The sequence below is a fragment of the Mercenaria mercenaria genome, chromosome 14 (assembly GCF_021730395.1).
Source record: "Mercenaria mercenaria strain notata chromosome 14, MADL_Memer_1, whole genome shotgun sequence".
NCBI classification, from domain to species: domain Eukaryota; kingdom Metazoa; phylum Mollusca; class Bivalvia; order Venerida; family Veneridae; genus Mercenaria; species Mercenaria mercenaria.
In genome coordinates this window covers 25,143,142-25,167,206 of record NC_069374.1, presented here as the reverse complement: position 1 = coordinate 25,167,206, position 24,065 = coordinate 25,143,142, and the positions used below count along the sequence as shown (strand labels likewise).

Below are 24,065 nucleotides of genomic sequence, written 5' to 3'. Positions count from 1 at the left end.
GAAAAAATGGTCGCCTTCCTTCTACAAAATGAGTTTTTATATTATAAGTTATAGCTGTAAGTACCATCACCATTTTCCTTACAATTTTGTCATTAGAGAACACACCCAACGATGATCACCTGAACAGCGATGGAGCGCGCACCAGGTGATCACCTGAACAGAGATGGAGAGCGCACCAAGTGATTATCCGCAGTGTTCCCAGAAACACCCAAATGGAGGCTTTTCACTCCCAGAATGGTACTTTGCACCCCCACTTTTGGAAACAGCTGTTATATATCTCATAGTGAAGGGGTGCAAAAGTGCAGGAATATATCTCTTAGTGAAGGGGTGCAAAAGTGCAAAAACTGAGTTGTTAGTTTTAAAGCCAGTGGGAGCATTGTTATCTGAACAGCGATGGAAAACACGACAAGCGATTAGCTGAGCAGCGGTTGAGATCACCTGAACAGCGATGGAGAGCGCACCAAGTGATCATCTGCAGTGTTCCCAGAAACCCCCTTATGGGGGCTTTTCACCCCCAGAATGGTATTTTGCACCCCCACTTTTGGAAACAGCTGTTATATATCTCTTAGTGGAGGGGTGCAAAAGTGCAAGAATAGATCTCTTAGTGTAGGTGTGCAAAAGTGCAAAAAAAACTCAGTTTTTACCCCCAGTTTTAAATGCCAGTGGGAGCATTCTTATCTGAACAGCGGTGGAGAACACAACAAGTGATTAGCTGAGCAGCGGTGGAGATCACCTGAACAGCGGTGGCTCACCAAGTGATTAGCACACTAAGTAATTACCTAAACAGCGGTTGAATGCAGTCCAAGTGATAACATGAACAGCGGTGGAGAGCACACCCAGTGATTACCTGGAGAGCACACCCAGTGATTACCTGAGCAGCAGTGGTAAGCAGTCCAAGTAATTACCCGAGCAGCGATGGAGAGCACATGAAGGTATAACCTGAATAGCGATGAAGAACGTATTCAAGTGCTTACCTGAACAGCAATGTGGAGCGCACCGAGTGATTACCTGAACAGCGATGCAGATTACATCAAGTTTTTACCTCAGCAGCGATGGAGAGTGCACCAAATGAATACCTGAACAGCGGTGGAGAGCACAGCAAGGATTTACATGAACAGCTGTAGAGAGCAGTCCAAGTAATTATCTGAACAGCAGTGGAGAGCACATCAAATGATCACCTGAACAGCGGCGTAGAACGCACCAAGTGATTACCTAAATAGCGGTGGAGAGCATATCAAGTGTTTACCTGAAACGCAGTGTGGAGTACAGCCAAAGTGATTACCTAAACAGCGGTGGAGAGCACACCAAGTGAATACCTGAACAGCGGTAGAGAACACACCGAATAATTACCTGAACAGTGGTTTAGAGCACACTAAGTGATTACGTGAACAACAGTAGAGAGTGCACCAAGTGATTAGCTGAACAGCAGTGGAGAGCACACCTCGTGACTACCTGAACAGCGTTGGTGAGCACACCGAGTGACTGCCTGAACAGCGATGGAGAGCTACCCTAGTGACTACCTGAACAGCGTTGGAGAGCTCACCTAGTAACAACCTGAACAGCGTTGGAGAGCACACAGAGTGATTACCTGAACAGCGATGGAGAGCACAGCTAGTGACTACCGGAACAGCGTTGGAGAGCACACCTCGTGACTACCTGAACAGCGTTGGAGAGCACACCGAGTGACTACCTGAACAGCGATGGAGAACACACTTAGTGACTACCTGAACAGCGTTGAAGAGTACACCGAGTGACTACCTGAACAGCGATGGAGAGCACACCTAGTGACTACCTGAACAGCGTTGGAGAGCACACCTAGTGACTACCTGAACAGCGATTGAGAAAACACCAAGTGCTTACCTGAACAGTAGTGGAGAGCACCCAAATGTTAACTGTAAAAACATGAAGTTTCGCTAGGGTTTAAATTTCGCTATATTTGCGAATATTAAACCCCTCAAACATACTAAATACATTTTGACCCAGCGAATTTACATGTTTTTACATTACCTGAACAGGAATGATGACACCAAATGATTACCTGAGGACATCAGGTGTTTATCTGACAGCGGCGGAAAGCACACCACACGGGTAGAGAACACATCCAGGATTTACCTGAACAAGACTGAAGAGCACACCAAGTGTTTACCTGCCGGCAGTAAAGGGAAAACCAAGTGTTTACCTGCCGGCAGTAGAGATCATACCATATATTTACCTGCTAGTAGTGAAGAGCGCACCAAGTGTTTTACTGACAGCAGTAGAGGACACACCAAGTAGAAATTGAGAGCAAACCAAACACATCAAGTTTTTACCTGACAGCAGAAGAGACCACACGAAACTGACAACAGTTTGGAGCCCATGAAGTGTTTACTTTATATCAATGAAAAGCACATCAAGTATAAATAAATTTACCTGACATCAGTTGAAAGCACACAGTGTTTACATGACAGCATTTGAGAACACATCAAGTGTTTACCTGAACAGCAGTGTAGAGCACATCAAGTGTTCAACTGACGGTAGTAGAGAACACACCAAGTGTTTACCTGACAGCAGCGGAGAACACATCAAGTTTTCACATGACAGACGTGGAGAAAACACAAAGTGTTTACATACAAGCAGGGGAGAGTACACCAAGTGTTAACCAACCCGGCAGCAGTAAAGATCTAATCATGTCTTTACCTGAACAGCGACGGACTGAACAGTGATTGTGAGCTCATCAAATGGTAACTTGAATATCAACGCATGGAAAACACACGAAGCGTTTACCTAAACAATGATTGAGAGCACATCAAATGTTTACAAGCGTTTACCTAAACAGTGATTGAGAGCACATAAAATGTTTACAAGCGTTTACCTAAACAGTAATTGAGAGCACATCAAATGTTTACAAGCGTTTACTTGAACGACGAGCCAAACTCATCGAAACTATGTGAGAAACATTTTTGTTTTAATTTGAAAACAGTCAGAGATAAGAACTCCTCTACAAATGTATTGTTTAACCTTTACCCTGCTTAAATTTTATAATGAACTTGATCTTTCAATTTGGACAGTACCATTTACTGTTAAAATGGGTGCTTACCAAAACGATACCAACTGAATAGCGAACAGTGCAGTTCATGATCAAACAACACGGATGTGAGGGCTGATCATGATCTACACTGGTCGCAAAGGTAGAACCGATCGTGTCCAGCATGCTAAGGGATAAATAGTGTATAGGTCCGTGCGAAATCTTAGCTTGGCTCTATTACATTCGCCTATTTGAACCGAGACACAACTTTTTTCTATATGCCTATATGTTCTACATGTTCATTTCCGAGTCTAAATGCAAATTAAATTATATACTTACAAAGACGACACTAATGAATGTGTGCACTTTATTAACACAAACAGAATGAAACTTATTACATATTCGTACTTACTCTTTGTTAAGTTACAAGGGAACCGGAAGCCTTATTTCTTTCATTTTAGTGTCCGAATTTCTAGTGTGCGTGATGTCAGTTTAATGTATGTTGTTGTGTCATTTATTATTTATATCAATATTGTCAATTTTGTTAGGACTTGAAAACTAATTTATAATATTTGTAAAAAACTGATATATTTAGACACATGTTTGATGAAAAATCTATGAATGATTGCCTGTATCTTCTATGGAGGAAAAGTAACTTCTTCACGGTTATATAAATGCCCCCAACGACCAAATCCAATAAACAATTCCGGTCTTGTCTACTGCTTATCAGCGATTATGTAACAGTAGCTATTTGATGGGCAGTTAGTATGACAAGGGTCCCCTAAAGATAGCTGGAAAAAATAATACTCCTTCAGTAAATGTAAAATGATGTTAATGATGATGATGATAATGATAATGATAAGTATAGTAATAATAATAATTATGATAAAACACGGGTATAGTAAAACTTAATAATTTCCTTGCATTGGCACACAATATCTGTCAATATGATAATGACAAAGGTCATATCTGCAAATGTGATCTTGCCATTATATTTATATACGATACTGATAAAAAGAATGGAAAAATGATTATTCTCTTATACCTGCAATCGCCATCACTGGAATGTAATATGACAGGATAAAGTCAAAGTATTGTGTTTCATCTATACTGAATTTCATTTTCATTATTAAGTTGCATAAAGTGTACCTTTTTCATGCTGTGCTTGATAACACTGAAATGCACATTAGGGTTTCAATCTTAGACGAATGTACTTTACAATATTCAGAAAGCAGTAGAAACTTTAGATGAGTGAATGTCACATTTCTTTTAAATATCGAACCTGAATGTGATAGAACTTGAAAAAAAATAGAAACTTTGCTTTCTTCCTTAAAACATGTTGAAATTTGTAATATATTCCAAATAAATTTCTTATTATTTTGTTATTATATTTGAACAATAAATAATTATCCTTTAACAAAGAAATGCAAAAGAAAATAGATAGTTATAACGTGTAAAGTTAATAAATATTTATAAGATATCTTTTACAATCAAAGTTTAAAATTTCTTCTCGCTTATTGATACAGTTATAGGGTAGACTGTTTCCAATAAACAGTATAACCATACTGTGACAGTCATTAGCTCCCAAATGTGCTGATGAACACAGAACTCCCTTGACCAACAGCCAAGATATAGACCCTTAATGTACATTTTAAGGGTCGTTTGGCTGCTAATTAACTCTTTGTTTACCCTGGAATACGAATATCTTATAATATTAAGCTATATCATGAAGTTTAGATGTAGTATACAAATCATGTTTCATAAAACTGCATAGAAATAACTTAAAATGATCTTATATGATGTGTTAATATGTTTAGGAACTTGTCCAGAATGCCGATGATGCCGGGGCGTCCGAGATGAAGATACTGTACCAAGGGAAATGTATCAACCCGGAAGTGGACGGGGAAACCAAATTCAGGAAATTTCTTAGGGTAAGAAACATCTAAAATAATAGCGGCGTAGTTAGGAGTCCAAGAGTGGGTCGACCAGTCAAAAACAAAAACAAAGAAAACAAAACATTCTTGGCAATGGACATTGTATAAAATCCTTACAAGTACATCATAATGCCCTCTCAAATAGTTTTTTCCCTTTGTTTACTCTTATTACTGTGAACAAATCATTTTTGCCCCAAAATGATATATATGATAAAAACAACAACATTGACGAAAGCATGAAATATGTGGAATGTCTCTACGATATGAAATATTGAGACTATGTGACGGTGCACGATGGAAGATAAATACCAGTTGTTGAGTATGCAAAGTACCCATTTACTGTACTGTGTGTTAAATGCGCGATTGAAATGACTTAGTGCATTTTGGACCTAGGGGTAGGGATTAACATGTACAGTGGCATTTTCTTTAACTGACAGTTAAGTCATAATCAAATATCCTCGGAATGAGATAAGATGTGCAGCATGCTACATATATACTAAAAGCCACAAAAATCATTTTCAGGCACCGGCATTGGTATTTTACAATGACGCTGTATTTTCTGAGAAAGATTGGAAAGGTGTCAGGTCGATCTACACCAGTGAAAAAGCTCACGATCCACTAAAAATTGGACGGTTCGGTCTGGGCTTCAAGTCCGTATTCCACATGACAGGTATGTTAAAATAGTATTTTTGGAATATAATTGAAAATATTTTCAAAATAATAACAAATTTATTTTGGAATTACCAGTAGCTCATTACTAAGTTATTTTGTAAAATGGCATGTTGACAGTTCATGTCCCCTAAGTCTTCCTAAGTGCAGAACCTAAAAACTTAATATCAATCAGCATTTGAAGTTTTCATGCCATTGTTTCATTCAAGCTATTACAATTCTGGTGGTGTTTTAGATACATTCCATGGTTTTGATAGGTTACGTATGTAATCAATGTTTTTGTTTTAAACAGAGAAATGCATTTTCGTTTACAGTCTCAGATAATGTGTTCAATTGACTATTTGAAGTATTTCCTTTTATAATTATAATAGACTTTATTTCAATGCTTTACACGTCTTCAGGTATTTAAAAAAATCTTATAAAAGACTATAATGTTAATCATGTGGCAAACAATTACAAAAACAGTTACAATTTGACATTTATTGTAAAATTACTGGCATGTCCTTTAATATTTTCAAGCCCGCAGACTCGAACAGCAACGTAGAAGACATCTTTCAACCTAGAAGTATCTGTAGGCATGTTTGCCAAATATAATATTGCTTTTGTTGCCTTTACCATGAACATTTCCGAATTTTCTTTGCAAAGCATCGTAGTCACTGTATTACTTTATTTTACAGACTACCCGACTATCTTGAGTGGCGACAAGATTATGTTTATCAACCCGAAAGAACAAGATCAAAATAAGGTTTGTACTACGATAAATTTAAAGAAACTAAAACGGTCTAAAAACCTTAAGGTGTCCGACTTTTTAAAAGTTTTTGAAAACACTTTCGACTTTAAAGAAGAAATTTTAGAAGATGGTGAATATCCTGCAACAATTTTCTGGTTTCCACTGAGACAGAAGACGTCTCAATTATCAGACACCATTTACTCCCAATCAGAAGTTATAGAGTTGCTAGATTCATTTATCGAAGAATCGGACAAAAACATTTTGTTTGCTAAAACTGTAAGCAAAATACAAGTGTTTATAGAGAGGTCAGAAGTTGAAGAAATGAATGGAACACAAGAAGGTTGCATGGACGAGTTAAATGAGTCAAAGCAGCATTTGTATAAAGCTAGCGTTTGGAATCAGGCGGCAGTATACACAGTTGAGATAAATAATGAAAATGGAAATCTGAAAGCGGAAAGGAGGAAGCTGAATGAAAAGTTACAAACAATGGGAAAGTCAGTTCCTGATACCACAGAACATTGGACCACTGATGCTGTTGTCACAAGTACGAAAATACTGAACAACGGAGAAACGAAGGAGTCTAAATCAAGATGGCTTATTGTGAATTATCTTAAGGGAGGCGAATTGTCCGATCATATACAGATGCTGTTGAAAGATGAAAATTTATGTTATCACCATTTTGTTGGATTAGCCGCCCGAATAAAAGAGGAAGACACGGAAGAGTATACTACAGATACAGGTCGTGTGTTTTGTTACCAACCTCTTCCTCAAGAGAATCACACAGGTCTTCCCATATACATAAACGCCTTATTTGCTTTAGGGAATAACAGGCGGCAGATAAAATGGGAAGATAAAGATAGTTTCGGTATGCATACTGACAAGGAAATAGAATGGAATCACGCATTAGTCTCAGAAATACTGCCATTTGGATATCATTTACTCTTCCAGGAAATGATCAATCGAAGTAAGAGGAATGACAACAAAAAGCATTGTGTGGCATCTGTTTACAGCATTGTTCCAGACATTCAAAACACAGACGAAAGATGGATCGAGCTGGGGAAGAAATTCCTGCAGCAAGCCGGAAAGGACAAACAGTTCTTTACAAGGAACGAGGGTGGTCATTGGTTACCTGCAAGTGAAATTACTTTACTGTCTGAAGATGAAACGTGTGTTGACACAATAACCAAACTGCTGACTGAAGAACAGATGAATTTTGCCATAATTCCGAGAAATGTAATTGCTTCGTTACCGCATCTAACAGAAAAAATCAACCAAATTTCTCCAGAGTTTCTAGGCAACCATATGCTTAGTAATACAAGCTACATGGAGTTGTCTTGCCAGCAAAAGGAACATCTCCTACAATATATTACATCTGAATCATTTCCCGACATGATTTTGAACAACTTGGAACTTCTTCCGCTTGCGGATGGATCATTTACTTTCTTTGAAGGTACGGAAACGATTTTCCTGGAACACGCGGAGGTGCTGGAGTTATTCCCTGGAATGCTGTCCAAGTTTGTTTCCACAAATCTTCTTCCAGAGACATCTGTCATCATACAGAAGGTCGCTGATGCAGGTATGTTATATGAAATTAGATGATGTTGATAGTATTCGTTTCGATTTGTTTGATTTAAATGAAGTTAGCCTAATCTATGACCGGGCCACTTATCATGATAAAAACGAAAGTAGAAAGTTCACAGATATAATACAGATCAATAAGGTTATCATCTCAGTCTGTCACATGATTTCATAGATAAAATATAGTAGGCTAAGTGACACATGTCATCTTCGGTCAAAATCTAGGTATCTTTTTGGCACAACTAATGGGAAAAATGTTTTGCAAGTTTTAATAAATATCATTTTCAACAAAATACGCAGTTGAACATGTGTTACAGATCTACCTCTTCTTAATCTAATTAAAAAGCACAAAAATACAGTATCGGAACACCCGCCCGCTTAGCTCAGTAGGTAGAGCATTCGGTCTCGGATCGCGGGGTCGCGAGTTCGATCACTGGGGGAGGGGGAGGGGGGGGCGTATGTTTTCCGTGACGATTTGATAAAAAGACATTGTGTCTGAAATCATTTGTCCCCCACCTATGATTCATGTGGGGAAGTTGACAGTTACTTGCGGAGAACAGGTTTGTGCTGGTACAGAATCCAGGTAAGGTTAACTGCCCGCTATTACATGACTGAAATGCTGTCGGAAGAAATACAATCGGAAGAACAAACCGAGTATGCTTCGGAATCGACTAAAAGGCCCATGTAAACTGCTTATAACGACAAAAAACTTATGTTATGCCTTGTTCTTTTATTATATCGCAGACCAAGCGTCACAGTGTTACATATAAGGGTTTAGAAAGCATTAGCTTTTTTGTTTCACTTGCGCTCGTCTCGAGTTGTCGCACTTATTAGTTCTCAACGTTTATCTTTCTTACAGTGAACCTAAAATTTTATTACATGAATATAGGATACATCTGCAGTCTTTTTGATACGTTTATTAGCTCACTAGAGCCAAAGGCTCAGGGTGAGCTATTCTGATCAGTCACCGTCTGGCGTCCGGCGTCCGTCGTCCGTCGTCAGTAAACTTTTACTTTAAACGACATCGCCTCATAAACCGCTAGGCCAATTTCATCCAAACTTCACAGGAATGATCCTTGGGTGAAGCTCTACAAAAGTTATTCAAAAAATTGAATTCCATGCAGAACTCTGGTTGCCATGGCAACCGAAAGGAAAAACTTTAAAAATCTTCTTCTAAAAAACCAGTAGCCCTAGAGCTTAGATATTTGGTGGGAAGCATTGCCTAGTGGACCTCTACCAAATTTGTTCAAATCATGACTCCGGGGGCAAAATTGACCCCGCCCCAGGGGTCACTTGATTTTACATAGGAAAATCTTAAAAAATCTTCTTCTCAAAAGCCAGAAGCCTAGAGCTTAGATATTTGACATGTAGCATTGCCTAGTAGACCTCTATTAAAGTTGTTCAAATCATGACCCCGGGGTCAAAATTGACCCCGTCCCAGGGGTCACTTGATTTTACATAGATTTCTATAGGAAAATCTTCAAAAAAAAATAAAAAATAAACCAGAAGACCTAGAGCTTAGATATTTTACAAGTAGCATTGCCTAGTAGACCTCTACAAAATTTGTTCAAATCATGACCCCGGGGTCAAATTGACTCCGCCCCATGGGGTTACTTGATTGTACATAGAAAAATCTTCAAAATTTTCTAAAAATAATCCAGAAGGCCTAGATCTTAGATATTTGACGTGTAGCATTGCCTAGTGGACCTCTACAAAGTTTGTTCAAATCATGACCCTGGGTCAAAATTGACCCAGCCCCAGGGGTCATTTGATTTTACATAGAAAAATCTTCAAAATTTTCTAAAAATAATCCAGAAGGTCTAGAGCTTAGATATTTGAGATGTGGCATTGCTTAGTGGACCTCTACAAAATTTGTTCAAATCTTGACCCTCAGGGTCAAATTGACCCAGTCCCAGGGGTTACTTGATAGTACATAGGGAAATCTTCATAAGTTTGCTAAAAATAAACCAGAAGGCCTAGATCTTAGATATTTGATATGTAACATTACCTGGTAGATTTTTACAAACTTTGTTCAAATCATGACCCCCGGGGTAAAATTGGCCCCGCCCCAGGGGTCATTTGATTTTACATAGGAAAATCTTCAAAATAATTTAAAAAATAAACCAGAAGGCCTAGATCTTAGATATTAGACACGTAGCATTGCCTAGTAGACCGCTACAAAATTTGTTCAAATCATGACCCCCGAGGTCAAATTGACCCCGCCGCATGGGGTTACTTGATTGTACATAGAAAAATCTTCAAAATTATCTAAAAATAAACCAGAAGGCCTAGAGCTTAGATATTTGACTAGTAGCATTGCCTAGTGGACCTCTACAAAATTTGTTCAAATCTTGACCTCCCCCCACCCCCGGGTCAAATTGACCAATTCCAGGGGTTACTTGATTGTACATATGGCAATCTTCATAAATTTGCTAAAAATACTCCAGAAGGCCTAGATCTTAGATATTTCATATGTAACATTGCCTAGTAGACTTCTACAAATTTTGTTCAAATCATGACCCCCGGGGTAAAATTGACCCCGCCCCAGGGGTTACTTGATTGTACATCGGAAAATCTTCCAAAAAAATCTAAAAATCATCAGTTTGACATTTGAAACATGTAGTTCATATTACGCAGGTGAGCGATACAGGGTCATTATGACCCTCGTGTTAATTTTTGTGATGTTTCAAACTTTAAATAGATCTCTCAAAATTTGTATTTGACTTTCAATAAAACATTTCAGTCGTCTTTGTAATAATGCTTTTTAAATACAGCCGCGAGGATTTAGTTTGAGACAAATGCTTTTTTTTCTCATTTATTCTGCATATTCAGTGTCATAGTTTGATCATGTAAATAAGAGATCAGTAAACATGTAGCGAGTTCTGCATACTTTCATTTGCGCCATGTGATCTCATGTTCTAGCTCACTGCCAGAAAAATATACAGTAAATTTTAGGCATTCTTTTGCTACATTCGTTTTATATTGTTCTCGGTGTTATTTTTATCTAACCCGACTCTACTCTACTCAAGTGTTTAAAAAACAAATTCGCTCTTCGGTTACGACATAAGTTGCCGGACAAAGGTGGTTATATGCAATCTCGATCACACTTTAATTATCAATGCATATCAATGCCCGGATCCGGAAATATTTTATTGGGGGCTCTTTGTTAGAACGAAGGCGTCACCGGCGAGTTGCATAGCGCAAAGAGGGGGTAAGTTTGGGAGGGGGCTATGCTCGTGTTAGTGGGGTCAGAGGGTCTCCCCTTGAATTGTTTTAAAATATAGGTATGAAACGGTGGCCTCTTGTGCATTTTAGTAAAAAAAAAAATGAGAAAACATACACATTTGCCAACATAGTGGGGTGCAACTGATGAGTGTAGATCACTTCTCAGCCAACTGGCATGCCCCCCCCCCCCCCCCCATCCCCCCTCGGTCCAGCCTTGGTTCGGGGCCTGAATTCTCTATTATGAAAACATATTATACTCATACAGTTGTTATTCAAATATTTGTAGAAAATCAACTACTTCTTCCTTTGTTATTATGCGATTCCATTTGGAATTTGTCATTCATGAAAAAGTTATGGCACATTTTCAATTGCTAGGAACACATCGAATCAAATCTCTCGATGCGGAAAGTGCAGCTCATATGCTTGATTCAGTTCTGACGGAAAACCTAGGAACAGGAACGTTATTGACTCTACACATGTCGGACGTATCAAAATGGAAACAGTGGCTAGAAAATGTGTGGAAATTCATACAATTTAGATATAGAGAGTCGATATCTGTTTTTGCATCATTACCAATGTTTCCATTCAGTGTTAAACCAAACTGGGAAACTGCGAATGAAATTGAATTGTGCAGCTTGTCATCACTGATGATGTATTTCCCTCAGTGTGAAGACCAGACAGAGGCCGAAAGTGTTAGTCATGCATTTGAGTTGTTATCAATAAACATTGTGAGAAACGTTCCTGACTTTATCAATACTGCTTTGATTGACACTTACATTACTGATGACAAAAGTTCGAAGCTAGTTCAGCTTTTTGAGCGTATAGGCACAAAAGAGATTGACAAATTCAACACAAATGTAGACGACAGTAGTCACAACATTGCGCTTCTGACATATGTATCAAATATACTTCACACGGAGTTGACACCACAGAGTTTAAACGTTCTGAAACAGATACGCCTGTTTAAGCAAGTCAAGTCTACTTTTGACGATGGATTTGATTTAGTATCAATCAATGAAAACTATACCCTGTGCCGAGGACATCAGTTCCCGGTCAAATTATACAAGCCCATGATACTTATATCATCGGATACAGAGCTAACGCTAGCAGCTAAACTTGGCGCAGAAATATTAGATGAGAAGCAGCTTAACATAAGAACTCTACAGAATTCATTTCATTATACACCAGCCGAAAAACAAAGATTTATTCTATGGTTGTTAAAACAACCTGGAATGGTGGAAAACCGGGAGATTATTCAAACTGCTAAACGGATAAAGTTTCTTCAGTCGGAAGATGGGGAGTGGAAGGAACCGTCTGCTCTCTTTGATCCAAAAGATGAACTACTAACAAAGCTTTTCAAAAATGAAGGTGTTTTTCCAAAGTTATCTGGAAATGAAGATGAACTGATTTTACAAGGTTTAAAGCATTTAGGTCTGAAGACAAGAGCTGACATAAAGCCGATGGATATTACAAGAACATCTGAGAATATCAATAGAAGTTCAAGAGAAAATAAAAACGAAAATGTAAGAAAAGCTGAAGCGCTGCTTGAGTTCTTGAACGGCAACGAAGAGCTAATTGATCAAGCATTTCTTTGCGACAAGCGCATTATTCCAATTAAGCATGTCGGTCCGGATAATTACCCAGAGTCCATTATGTTGAAAGCCCGCAGTTGTGACTGCCGTCTGGTTTTGCCATCAGAAGTAAAGTCATCACAATATATACATTTAATAGGTTCAGTCTACTATACAATCGACTGTACAGTAGTACAAAACGTGGCAGACAAACTTGGATGGACACAACCTCCAAAAGTTAACGATGTCATAACACATTTTAAGAACGTGATTGATAGCTACAACGTCACAAAAAAATCAGCGTGCCTACAGATGATTTCAAAAATATATGAATGGCTTGCAGAATGTACACAACAAAGAGACGATGTTGTTACACGAATACTTCAGAACTTTCAGAAACCAAATGATCAGTTTATTTGGAATGGAGATGAATTTGTTTCTCCGGACGACATATATATAGACTCTTTAGAAGGGAATTATGAAGACTTGCATCCATTTATGTCAAAACTTCCGACTGAATTGCAACACTTATCGGGGTTGTTTTCTGATTTGGGTTGTGCCAGATGTCCGAATTCTAATATGTTTGTCAAAGCACTTGGCCGGATAAAACTAGCAACTGAAGGTCAACATGGAAACAGAAGGCAAACTTCATTGCGTAAAATGGCAATTACAATTTTAAATAAGTTGAAAGATGATTATCTGCAGGAAGTGAGCACATCAGACTTATTTTGTCCAGTTTACCAAAACAATTCCTCTGACGTAGTGATGAAACCTGTAAATGAGTGCGTGTATTTTGAAGCTGGTGAATTCGACAATTCGTTTTCTTTGACACGAAATGCAGTGCCTATCCATCCAGATGTACCGATGCAAACAGCTAAAGCTATTGGGGTTCCAAACCTTACACAAAAAATGCTGTCAGAATCAGACTTCTTTGAGAGTTGGGGGCAAGAAGAACCATTAGTTATGCGAATTCGAAATATCATAAAACATGGGTATGAAGATGGCTTCACAGTTGTCAAGGAATTGTTTCAGAACGCAGATGATGCCGGTGCAAGCCAGTGTTACATTATGTACGATGAACGTGAAAACAACGAAGCAAGTACAACTTTAATTAGCGAGCGTATGTCGGAATGTCAAGGACCGGCATTTTGGGTGTACAATGACGCCCTGTTTTCAGAACAGGATTTTGTTAACATAAGAAAACTTGGAAAAGGAACAAAACGCGACGATGCAGAGAAAATAGGGGAATTTGGTCAAGGATTTTGCGCTGTGTATAATCTAACAGATGTCCCAAGTATTTTGTCAGGTTCAAATCTGATTATGTTTGATCCTCATACAACATTTCTCGAGACAGCATTGCCAAAGGGAAGCCCTGGTGTTCGTATAGACCTTAAAGAACGAAATGCGGAAGTACTTCGCACATTTACTGATCAATTTAAACCATATGAAAATGTATTTGGATGCAAAATACTCTCTGATCCATCTCCATATTTCCACGGAACGTTATTCCGACTACCACTGCGAACAAAAGAAAGTGAAATAAGTGACACTGTCTATACAAAAAGTGCAGCCAAACATCTTATGGACTCAGTAATGAAATTGGCTAGTAACTTGTTTCTTTTTAATCAGAATACATTATCAATCAGATTGTACCATTTACCCAAAAGCGTTTCTGACCCATCAGGAGCTAAGTTAGTGTTTGAAGTTGGAGCTCATAAGCAAGGCGTTGCAGTTGTACCAGACACACATCAGAGAAAAACGGTGCTACATGAAGTCAATAAACAGAAGATTAATAAGACATTAGAGAGCAGACCTTTAAAACAGCTGCAGGAAGTAAACATTACAACCAAATGCTGGTTTGAAAATGACAGAAATGAAAGCAGTACAGTAAAATGGCTGGTCTCCTGGGCAACTGGAACAGATCCTGTCCTGTTAACGAATACATATAGCAAACATGCATTACTACCTCTAGCCTCAGTCGCTATACCTTTTGAAAGTTGCACACTTAACCCGGCACAGAAACAAAACAAGAGGTATAGATTAATAGATATTGCAAGTTTGCCTTTTTTCTATAACACCGGACACTTTTTTTGTTTTCTTCCAACTCCACATAAACATTCCTTTAAGTTTCACATCAACGGAAAATTTCATTTGTCTGCGGATCGGACGCGATTGAAAATTAAGTCGGACGACGTGCAAAATACACAAGAAACGAAATGGAATGAAAAGCTTATGTGCGATCCTGTGATATCTGCCCTACTTTTTTTACTGGAAAGTATGGCAATGCCACAAAAAGAAGCATTCCAGCTATGGCCTAGGGAGGAAATCGATGACAAAGTTTTAAACAAATCTTTTGTTGAAACATTTTACTCCTATATCACCAGCAGAACAAGTTTTCAGGTATTTGAACATAATGGAAACGCTGTAAGTGTTTCCCAATGTGTATTTTTGGACCCAGACATACGTGAAGACGAGGAGATAGGAGATACAACATTCAAAATACTGGACAATCACCATGATGAATATGCCATTGATATGCCGAGAGATATTTATACGTTATTAAATGACTCAAATGGCAGCATGATGAAACAAAACACTATTACGCCAGAACGTTTCCTTGTACGCTATTTCTTCCCTAAACTCGACTGTTTGTCGTCAGAAATCACCAACGCGGAAAGGAATAGTATACTTCGTTATGCTATTAATCAAAACATAGAATCCGTTAATAGCTGGCTCATGAAAAATAAATGTATTCCCTCTGATGATGGCAGCTTGAAAAAAACAACTGAAATTGTTGATCCTAGGTCAAAGCTAGCAAAATTAGTTCGTCATGCAGAAGGATATTTTCCTGAAACTGAATTTGTAGACCAAGATCAAAGTCTTTATGAGAAATTGAGAGCACTTGGTATGCGAACTGAAGAACTGTCAGACGACATGGTCTTGAATATAGTAAGAACGATTACAACCGAGGAAAGAACATGTATTGATTGTGCCGCCGATCGGTCTTTGTTTCTTGTGTCTTACCTGTGTGACCAAACTGAACTGCACGAGAAACTTTTTAATGAACTTAAAGAATGGCCATTCCTGCCAGTTATGTTGAAACCAAAAGATTGGCCTTTCATGTGGCATGCAGATAATTTGATGTTCCAGTCCAAACGACTTCCACTTAGGAAAGGATGCAACGACCATAAAGCATTGGAAACATATCTTGGTTTAGAACGACCTGGTAGTCTGTACACCTGTGAATTCATTGAACTTGTTGCCTGCCATCGTTTAATTGTTGACAAAAACTTTTGTGACAAATTGCAGTTGCCTGAGAAAAAACTTGAAACATTGTTTTGTAGACTAGGAGTGCATGGAATAATTTGCAAGGAACAGCACGTGCATGAAGTTGTCAGTCAGCTTACAGCTATTACGGAATATAACAGTGACATACCTAGAGATATAGATATGAAGCATGCTACGGAACGGATTTGCGAGAAAGTGTATGACTTTTTAGAGGAATTCAGTAACTCCGATCAAGTGAAAGATTTTCAAGACAAGGCAGTAATATGGGTAAGAGATACATTTGTTTCTCCTCAAAACGTGTCAGATGACAATGCGCTTGTTGGTTGCCAGCCGTATCTGTATAACGCGAAAGAGTCCTCAATTTCACGATGTCCGAAACTTTGTCTTTCTCTGCAAATTCTTGAAAAACTTAATGCAAGAGATGCCGCGGAAATTCTACAAAGGATTGCAGTTGGTAAGAAAAATACGCCCTGTAATGAAACACAAATACATGCTTATGTGAATTTATTACACTTTTTACATAAATGTCTAGAAAAAGAACAAATGAAAGACTTAAATATCATTCTGTCTAAAGAAGGACCAGTGAGTGCAATTTATGTTCCTGACGAAAATTGCATTCTAAGAGATTGTTCAACATTATGTTTAAACGATTCAGACGATGTTGAAAGAACAGCTACAATGATTTATGTACATGAACTTGTACCACTACATTTAGCAAAATCATTGAACATCAAGGGTAAAAAACTTCAACGGCTTGAAGAAACAACTGAGGACGTTGAAGACTTCTATCAAATCGAACCATTATGTTCAAGACTTCGACGGCTAGTTGACGGGTTTTCGTTTGACACGGGAATATTCAAGGAATTGCTACAAAATGCCGACGATGCAAAAGCAACCGAAATCGTCTTCATTAAAGACTCCACTTCATATTCAACTGATGATATACCTGTCGAAACGTTCAAGCCTTTACAGGGGCCGGCTTTATGTGTTTACAACAACAGCGCGTTTTCCAAAGAAGACTTAAGGGGAATAACTCAACTTGGTAAAGGAAGCAAAGCTAATGATCCGTCAAAAACAGGTAAATATGGAGTCGGGTTTAATGCAGTTTATCATATTACCGATGCTCCATCATTTTATACTGCCGGAGAGGAACTTGAAAACGGCGAAACCCTGTGTATATTTGATCCTCTTGCCCGTTTTGTCCCGCGGGTTTCAGAGCACAAGCCTGGAAAGCGGTTTAAGAATGTACAATGGCTCCGAGAAAACCATGCGGATGTTCTGAAAGGCTACCATGAAAAAAGATTTCCAAACCTTAGAGAGAAGGGAACTATGTTTAGGTTTCCTTTAAGAACTGAACCATCGGACATTAAAGATGACGTTGTCGATTTGTCGGAACTGTCTAATATTCTGAAAATATTCTGTGAGGAATTGAGATACTCGATGATATTCCTGAAATATCTGGAAACAGTAAAAATATATTCGTTTGACAGTGGTGAATACACAGAAGAGTACACAATTGAAACCAAATTGTCTGACACAGATTTGTGCAAACGAAGTCAATTTGCAACTAGCCAGTCTACGATGTGTAGAGACTTTCGAGATCGAAGAGGAGAAGTGTTTAATACTAGACAAGAATCAGTAAACTACAGGATTATATTAAGGGAAACATTGGTTGATAGATGCATCTCCTCTTCCTACCATGTAATTCAAACTATTGGCTTTGATAGAGCTATTGAAATACCTCAACTAGTAAGAGTGGCATTTGACAAAGGGGATATAGGCCTGCTGCCTCAAGGAGGAATTGCAGTCTGTGAAAAGAAAGCGAAGAGAGAAACGTTTGGAAAGGCGTTTTGTTTACTGCCGCTCCCAGTTGATACTGGTTTGCCAGTACATGTAAATGGACACTTTACTCTTGACCACGAAACAAGGAGATCGTTATGGAAGTCTGATCATATAGATAGTTGTTACCGGACACAGTGGAACTTAACTGTTTTGAATCATGTTATTGCAAGATCGTATATCATTTATCTGCAAATACTTCACTCTGTATTGTTTGAGTCTTTCTCAGATGAATACTTCCCGCACACGTTTGTAAAATCTACTCTGGACTGTTTCTTTTCTCATTTTCCTTTATCTGAATGTGCGTCCGATATTTACTGGAAAGAACTCACAAAGAACGTCTACAGTCGCATATCAACAGAACATTTGCCTTTCATGCCAGCTTTGCAAGAAAACTTAGCAGCAAATCTGAAAGGCCATTCACCAGAATTCAGGCTTTCTTGGATTCCAGTTTCTTCAGAAGATGACGATCAATATACGGTTTACCACAGTTGCGAAACTCATGCAATTAGCGACAAACCGTCCTTTAACAATATTCTAAGGTCGGTTGGAATGAAAATTGCCAGTGTCCCAAAAAAGATCAGAGATTCATTTGAAAACTGTGGATTGAAAATTGACACTTTATCTCCGGAGCATGTTATTGACTACTTAAGTACTTTTGACAAAAAAGAAGATGGAAAGCCTTATGTATTCTTAAATCTTCATGTTAGTCAAACAGGCTTTCAAAATGAGAGTAATTTGCGAAAGGTGTTTGAGTACTGTGTGACGGATAACAAAAAATTCTTTGAAAAGTTACAAGACCTGCCCATTATTCTCACGCAAGATGGAATACTGAGAAGACTGAGTGCATCCAGTACAGTATTTGTTACTGAGTTTACAGATTTTTTTCGAGGAAGACATGACCAATTTATACACAAATTGTTGGCACATTGTTTACTCAAAGTTTCTCAGAAAAAGAAGAAGAAAAAACGTGAATACTTTACAGAGATGTCAGGCGGGCTCATGAAGCGGTTTACAGTTGCTGAATTTATGACTTTAACTGGGTCTGAAGGTTTGTTTGGAATGCATGAACAGATAAATGATCCGTGGAATCAGAAATATCCATCAAAGGCACTGATCAGAATCTTCTGGGACTTCTTCAAAGAGCAGTTGCCTGATTGCAGTCGAAAAGAAGTTAGTAAATGTTTAGACGTCATCAATTCATTACATTTGATTCCATCCAAAGAACCAACTTCTGACAAGAGGTTACTGCTCACAGCGTTAGACATCGATACCTTAATCGATTTAGACAGTTTTCAGAGAGGTACAAAGCTTTATGAGGTGATTAAACTGTTTGGATTTACTGAATTAGATAAGTCCATATTTGACCGTGATCAGCAAGTCAGAAGGAATGATTTATCATTGGATGTCGCCAGAACCGAAAATGTGGACCATGATCAACAGATTGATACAAATATTGAAGCCTTTAGTGTCCTCACTATTTCGCCATATAAACTTCTTCTAGAACAAATACCAAAGTTTGAAGAACCAGAAAAATGCATACGGTGTTTAGTTAGGAACATTAATAAAGTTAAACGTGCTCCTTTGGACGTTGCAAAAGCTGACTTACTATTGAAATACTTTTCTGATCGCGCCAATTTACTACAGAACAAAGATTGTGTGGAAGTCCTGAAAAAGGTCCCAGTTTTTGTCACACATTCCGGCGATATAACACCAATAGACAGTTTTGATCGTATAGTTGTAGTACCAAAAGGACTACCCAGATCAGGACTTCGTTTGATTACTGAAGTCTCAAATGCAGTTTTACTGCGGGATTTGGATGTGGAAGATCTGTTCAAAATTCTTGATATCGACTACATTTCGGTAGATAAGGTATATACTGAATTGATATTTCCGAATCAACACCATTTAACAAGGGATCAGTTTTATGATCATGTCGACTACCTTTGTAGATATGTATTGGTAGAACAGACAACAGAAAATGAAAACATTTTATTTGCAATGAAAGAACTGCAGTTTATAGAAACAGAGGCAAATATCCGTGTTCGCGTGAAAGATACATTTTACGATCGTCCTCGTGTTAGGAATTTTTTTAAAATGTTCTGTAAGGAACATGAAATGTTGCCAAAGGTTTACCACAAGTCGCACATCACTGATGTATTTGAACGCCTGGGCCTACAGTGCGATATGAATATAAAGTTGTTCGAAAGATTTGCCAATGAGATAGCAACTGATAGAAGTTTATCCAGCATACATGTCCAACGAAAATCAGAATTACTGGTAGATAAACTATTTAAAATGGGAGCATACTTTTACCAGCGAAACGACTTCATGGGGTTTTCGTTTATTCCATTTATAATGCCAGATGCCTTAAAAGAAGGTTTGTCTGTAATACATAAACCGTTTAATAGCTCGCAGCGCTTTTGTTTCGCTGGTTCCGTTCGGGATCAAAAAGACATTACATATACATGTTGGACGACAGCAAATATATTGCCAGTATGGGCTGATCCAGTAAGAAACAATGCAGATGTATTTATGCAGAAACTTGGCATTTGTTCGCATCCGGACATTAGTCTTGTGGTAAATCATTGTGAGCAGATTGGAAGGAAACTGAATGAGAATTTGTCAATAATGGTGGGTTATCGTGAGCTGATAACTAAAGTTATGGAAAACATATACAAAGCTATCAGCGAATCAGCCACTAGACAAGACCAGGCCAGCACTCTCAAGGATGTTCCAATCATTTACTTTCCCCAAAGAGACACATTAAAAGTGGCTTCGTCAGTCGTGATAGGTTGTTCCGCGGACGAAGAAGTAATACCTTATTTGCAAAAGTCACCTACACAGTATGGCCAGTTTGAAAATTTGTTTGTGCAATTGGGAGCTGAAAGGGAACCAGATATTTGCATGTATGTATCTGTCATACAAACAATCAAACGTGAGCTTGAAGGTCAGGAAACGTCTTCAACACAGAGAGAAGCTGTATTAAAAGCTATGCTCAATATTTTCATGCAGGTAAGGAAACAGACATCACAGATACCACTGAAGTTAGACTCACTTTATCTTCTCAGTGATGAAAATGTGTTGACTGAAGCTAGAGATCTAGTGATTGATAACAACAGATACATGCACAATCGGCTGAAACGAGGCATCAAGCTGAAGTGTATGACTAACCTTGAGGAATTTTCCTTAAACAGATTAAGGATGGATGAAATTATAGATTGTCTTAGGAAAATAGAAAAAACTTCTCGTCCGTCGTTACTAACGGAAATCGTGAAAGAAGAAGTGGATATGTCACTTGTTTCCCAGATAGAGAGTGATCTAGCAGAAGATGTTGAGCACTTCATTCACAATCAACTGTTTGTTACAAGTGTATGCAGGCTTGCACGGCATGGAATAAGAAACAAACTACAACAGCAATGGAGCGTTGAAAAAGAAAAAGACGTATCTTCCTGGATTTTGAAAATAAGATTGAAACATGTTAAAGGTATTCGTACAAATCTTCTTTTGAATAACGAAGTCATTGAAAATACATGTGAGGCAAAGAAAGTCCATATTCAAACCGAAGGTAATAAAACTCTTGTTTACTTTGATATCACTGGCAACAGCAATTGGTACACTGAAGTCACAAATTGCCTTATTTTAAAACTGAAAGAAGTCCATGGTTGTTTGGTAGATGAACTTTTATTCACTGCTCAAAAGGTATTCATGTGCAAAAACCCTGAGTCGTGTGAAGAAATTCTCGACAGAGATGGAATTGAAGCCTATAAGAGTGCGTCTGTAACGGCTGTCAATAATCAGAATGACGAAGAAGCTGAAGGAGCTGAACGGGAGCCAGCCCACTGCTATTCAGAGGCTGAAAGATGGCAAAGACAAGCAAACCGTGATCTAGATTATGCGCATGAATCATTAACGGTACTTACATGTGGAACCTACAACTGGGTGTGCTATCAGGCTCATCAGGTAAAACAAATCTTTATTATTTTTATCTTGTCAATTAATAGATCGTATGATTCAAAACTTTGATAGTATAACATTTGGCGAAATATTTCTAATCAAGCGGCACTAGAACGAAACTTTATTAATCACAATGATGTTAATGATCGGAATATTTTTATACAAGCGCAAGTAAGAACAACTTACAAAATAATCATCCTACCTTGACTCCAATACCACGAACAAAGTCATTAACAGAAATTTTGCCACTTTAACTTTAAATACCTTATAACCTTAGCCTTCTAGTACCAACGTAATGAAAATGTAATAGCGAAATTTTTATCCAAAGTTATTTGATTTCCTAATTATGAACGAATACAGTTTTTGTGATTCGTATCATTTAATATTCTACCATAAAACTACTCTTCTTGTCACTTTTTGGGGGTGTTTTACAGGAGAGTACACTTGTATTAACAGAAAGATTCCCACGGTCTCGTGTTGTTGTAATACCTTTTTGTATATGCGCGTTCCGTAGCAAAGCGGAAACCTATTGGCATACAGACACTAAATAGAAAAATGGCGCGAAAAAAATGGTAGTCGCATAATGGCGGACACAAATAGTCCTCAGTTTTTTTGCTCTGTAGAGCTATTTTCCTTATTTTCTTGCAATTTTTTTGCTAAAATCACATGACAGATCTATGACTGACATGTAGGTAGCATTTTCATAATGAAATAACAACATGACGAAATTTTTCATGGAAACTTAGATCATACACCACTAGTATAATTTGGGGTCTCATGTTTTAGCTGATTTTGCAGTTTGTGTGTTTGACTGAAATTATTTTTCTTGCATCAGACATGACCCCTACTTTTCTTTTGATTTTTCTTTAGCACTAACAATATTCTTCAAGAAAATGTAGGTTACAGACATTTAAAATGGGTCCTGGTGTGTGCTGCGGCCATTGGAAATAGGTCAATTTTATATAGAATAAAGAACAAAAACTATTTAGTGTGTTATAACCTATAAGATGACATTGGTAAAAATTGAAATCTGGCCAGATGATGGTGGAAATGGGCTACTTCGATTAGAATTTGATAGAAAATGACAAATGTATTGCAATTTTGTTGAAAATGAGGATAAAACCCCAAAATATCACACTTTCACTGTTTTGAGTGTATTTTTTTTTCAAAAACTGCATATTCATAGCCTACTGATTGCTAATTTCTAGCCATCAGAGGTAAAAGTGCACATATTTAACAGTTTAAATGTGTAATTTGTATGCATATCAGAGTAGAAAAAGTCAAAACAGGGCAAAACAAGGCTGCATTTAGGGTAACTGCTTCAAAATTATGTCGCGACAGCTATTTTTGACAAAATCTGACGCTTTTTCTTGTGGTACTGAAAATGCCATAAAACCTTAGAAACTGTTGATATCAAGCTAAAACCTTTATGTGCATTTAACGTGGTTTAAGGTATCACGAGAAAACTTCACCCTTACTGAATAAAGGAGAAAGACAAAAGAATAAACTGTATTATTTACTCTGTTAAATTATCACGAGTTTATATTTTATGTACAGGCAGCAGAGAAATCTCTAAAAGCAGCATGGTTTGCAAAAGATGCCAACAAAATCGAAGCTATTAGAGAGAGTCACTGTTTAGTATCCATTGCTCAAGGTAAATATTAGAGAAAGTGACTGTAAAGTAATTATTGCTGAAGGTAAATGATAGAGATAGTCACTCATTGCATCCATTTTAAAGGTGAATATTTGTTAGAGTAACTGTTAAGTATCCATTGCTCAAAGTAAATATTAGAGAGATTAAATATCCATTGCTGAAGGTAAGTGTTAGAGAAAGTCACTGTTAAGTATCTATTGCTGACGGTAAATATTACAGAGAGTCACTGTTAGGTATCCTTTGTTGAAGGTAAATATTTGAGAAAGTCATTGCTTTTCGTTTCTTCGACGCTTTTTAGCTCACCTGTCACACAGTGACAAGGTGAGCTTTTGTGATCACGCGGCGTCCGTCGTCCGTCCGTCCGTGCGTGCGTCCGTAAACTTTTGCTTGTGACCACTCTAGAGGTCACATTTTTTGTGGGATCTTTATGAAAGTTGGTCAGAATGTTCATCTTGATGATATCTAGATCAAGTTCGAAACTGGGTCAACTGCGGTCAAAAACTAGGTCAGTAGGTCTAAAATTATTAAAACGTTTTGACCTCTCTAGAGGCCATATTTTTCAATGGATCTTCATGAAAATTGATCTGAATGTTCACCTTGATGATATCTAGGTTAG

The 24,065-nt window shown here is 37.9% G+C and overlaps 1 protein-coding gene across 1 annotated transcript in view; it reads left to right on the top strand.

Annotated features, from left to right (window-relative positions):
- The window catches only part of LOC123526701 (sacsin-like), a 28,888-nt gene extending 5,413 nt beyond the window's left edge, over nt 1–23,475 (top strand). Inside the window, exons 3-7 of the mRNA XM_053523091.1 lie at nt 4,822–4,935; nt 5,461–5,608; nt 6,285–7,913; nt 11,516–21,801; nt 23,353–23,475. Coding sequence (XP_053379066.1) covers nt 4,822–4,935; nt 5,461–5,608; nt 6,285–7,913; nt 11,516–21,801; nt 23,353–23,460 — 12,285 coding nt within the window. The 3' untranslated portion in view covers nt 23,461–23,475. The remainder of the gene's footprint in view (nt 1–4,821; nt 4,936–5,460; nt 5,609–6,284; nt 7,914–11,515; nt 21,802–23,352) is intronic.
- Nucleotides 23,476–24,065: the final 590 nt, after the last annotated feature.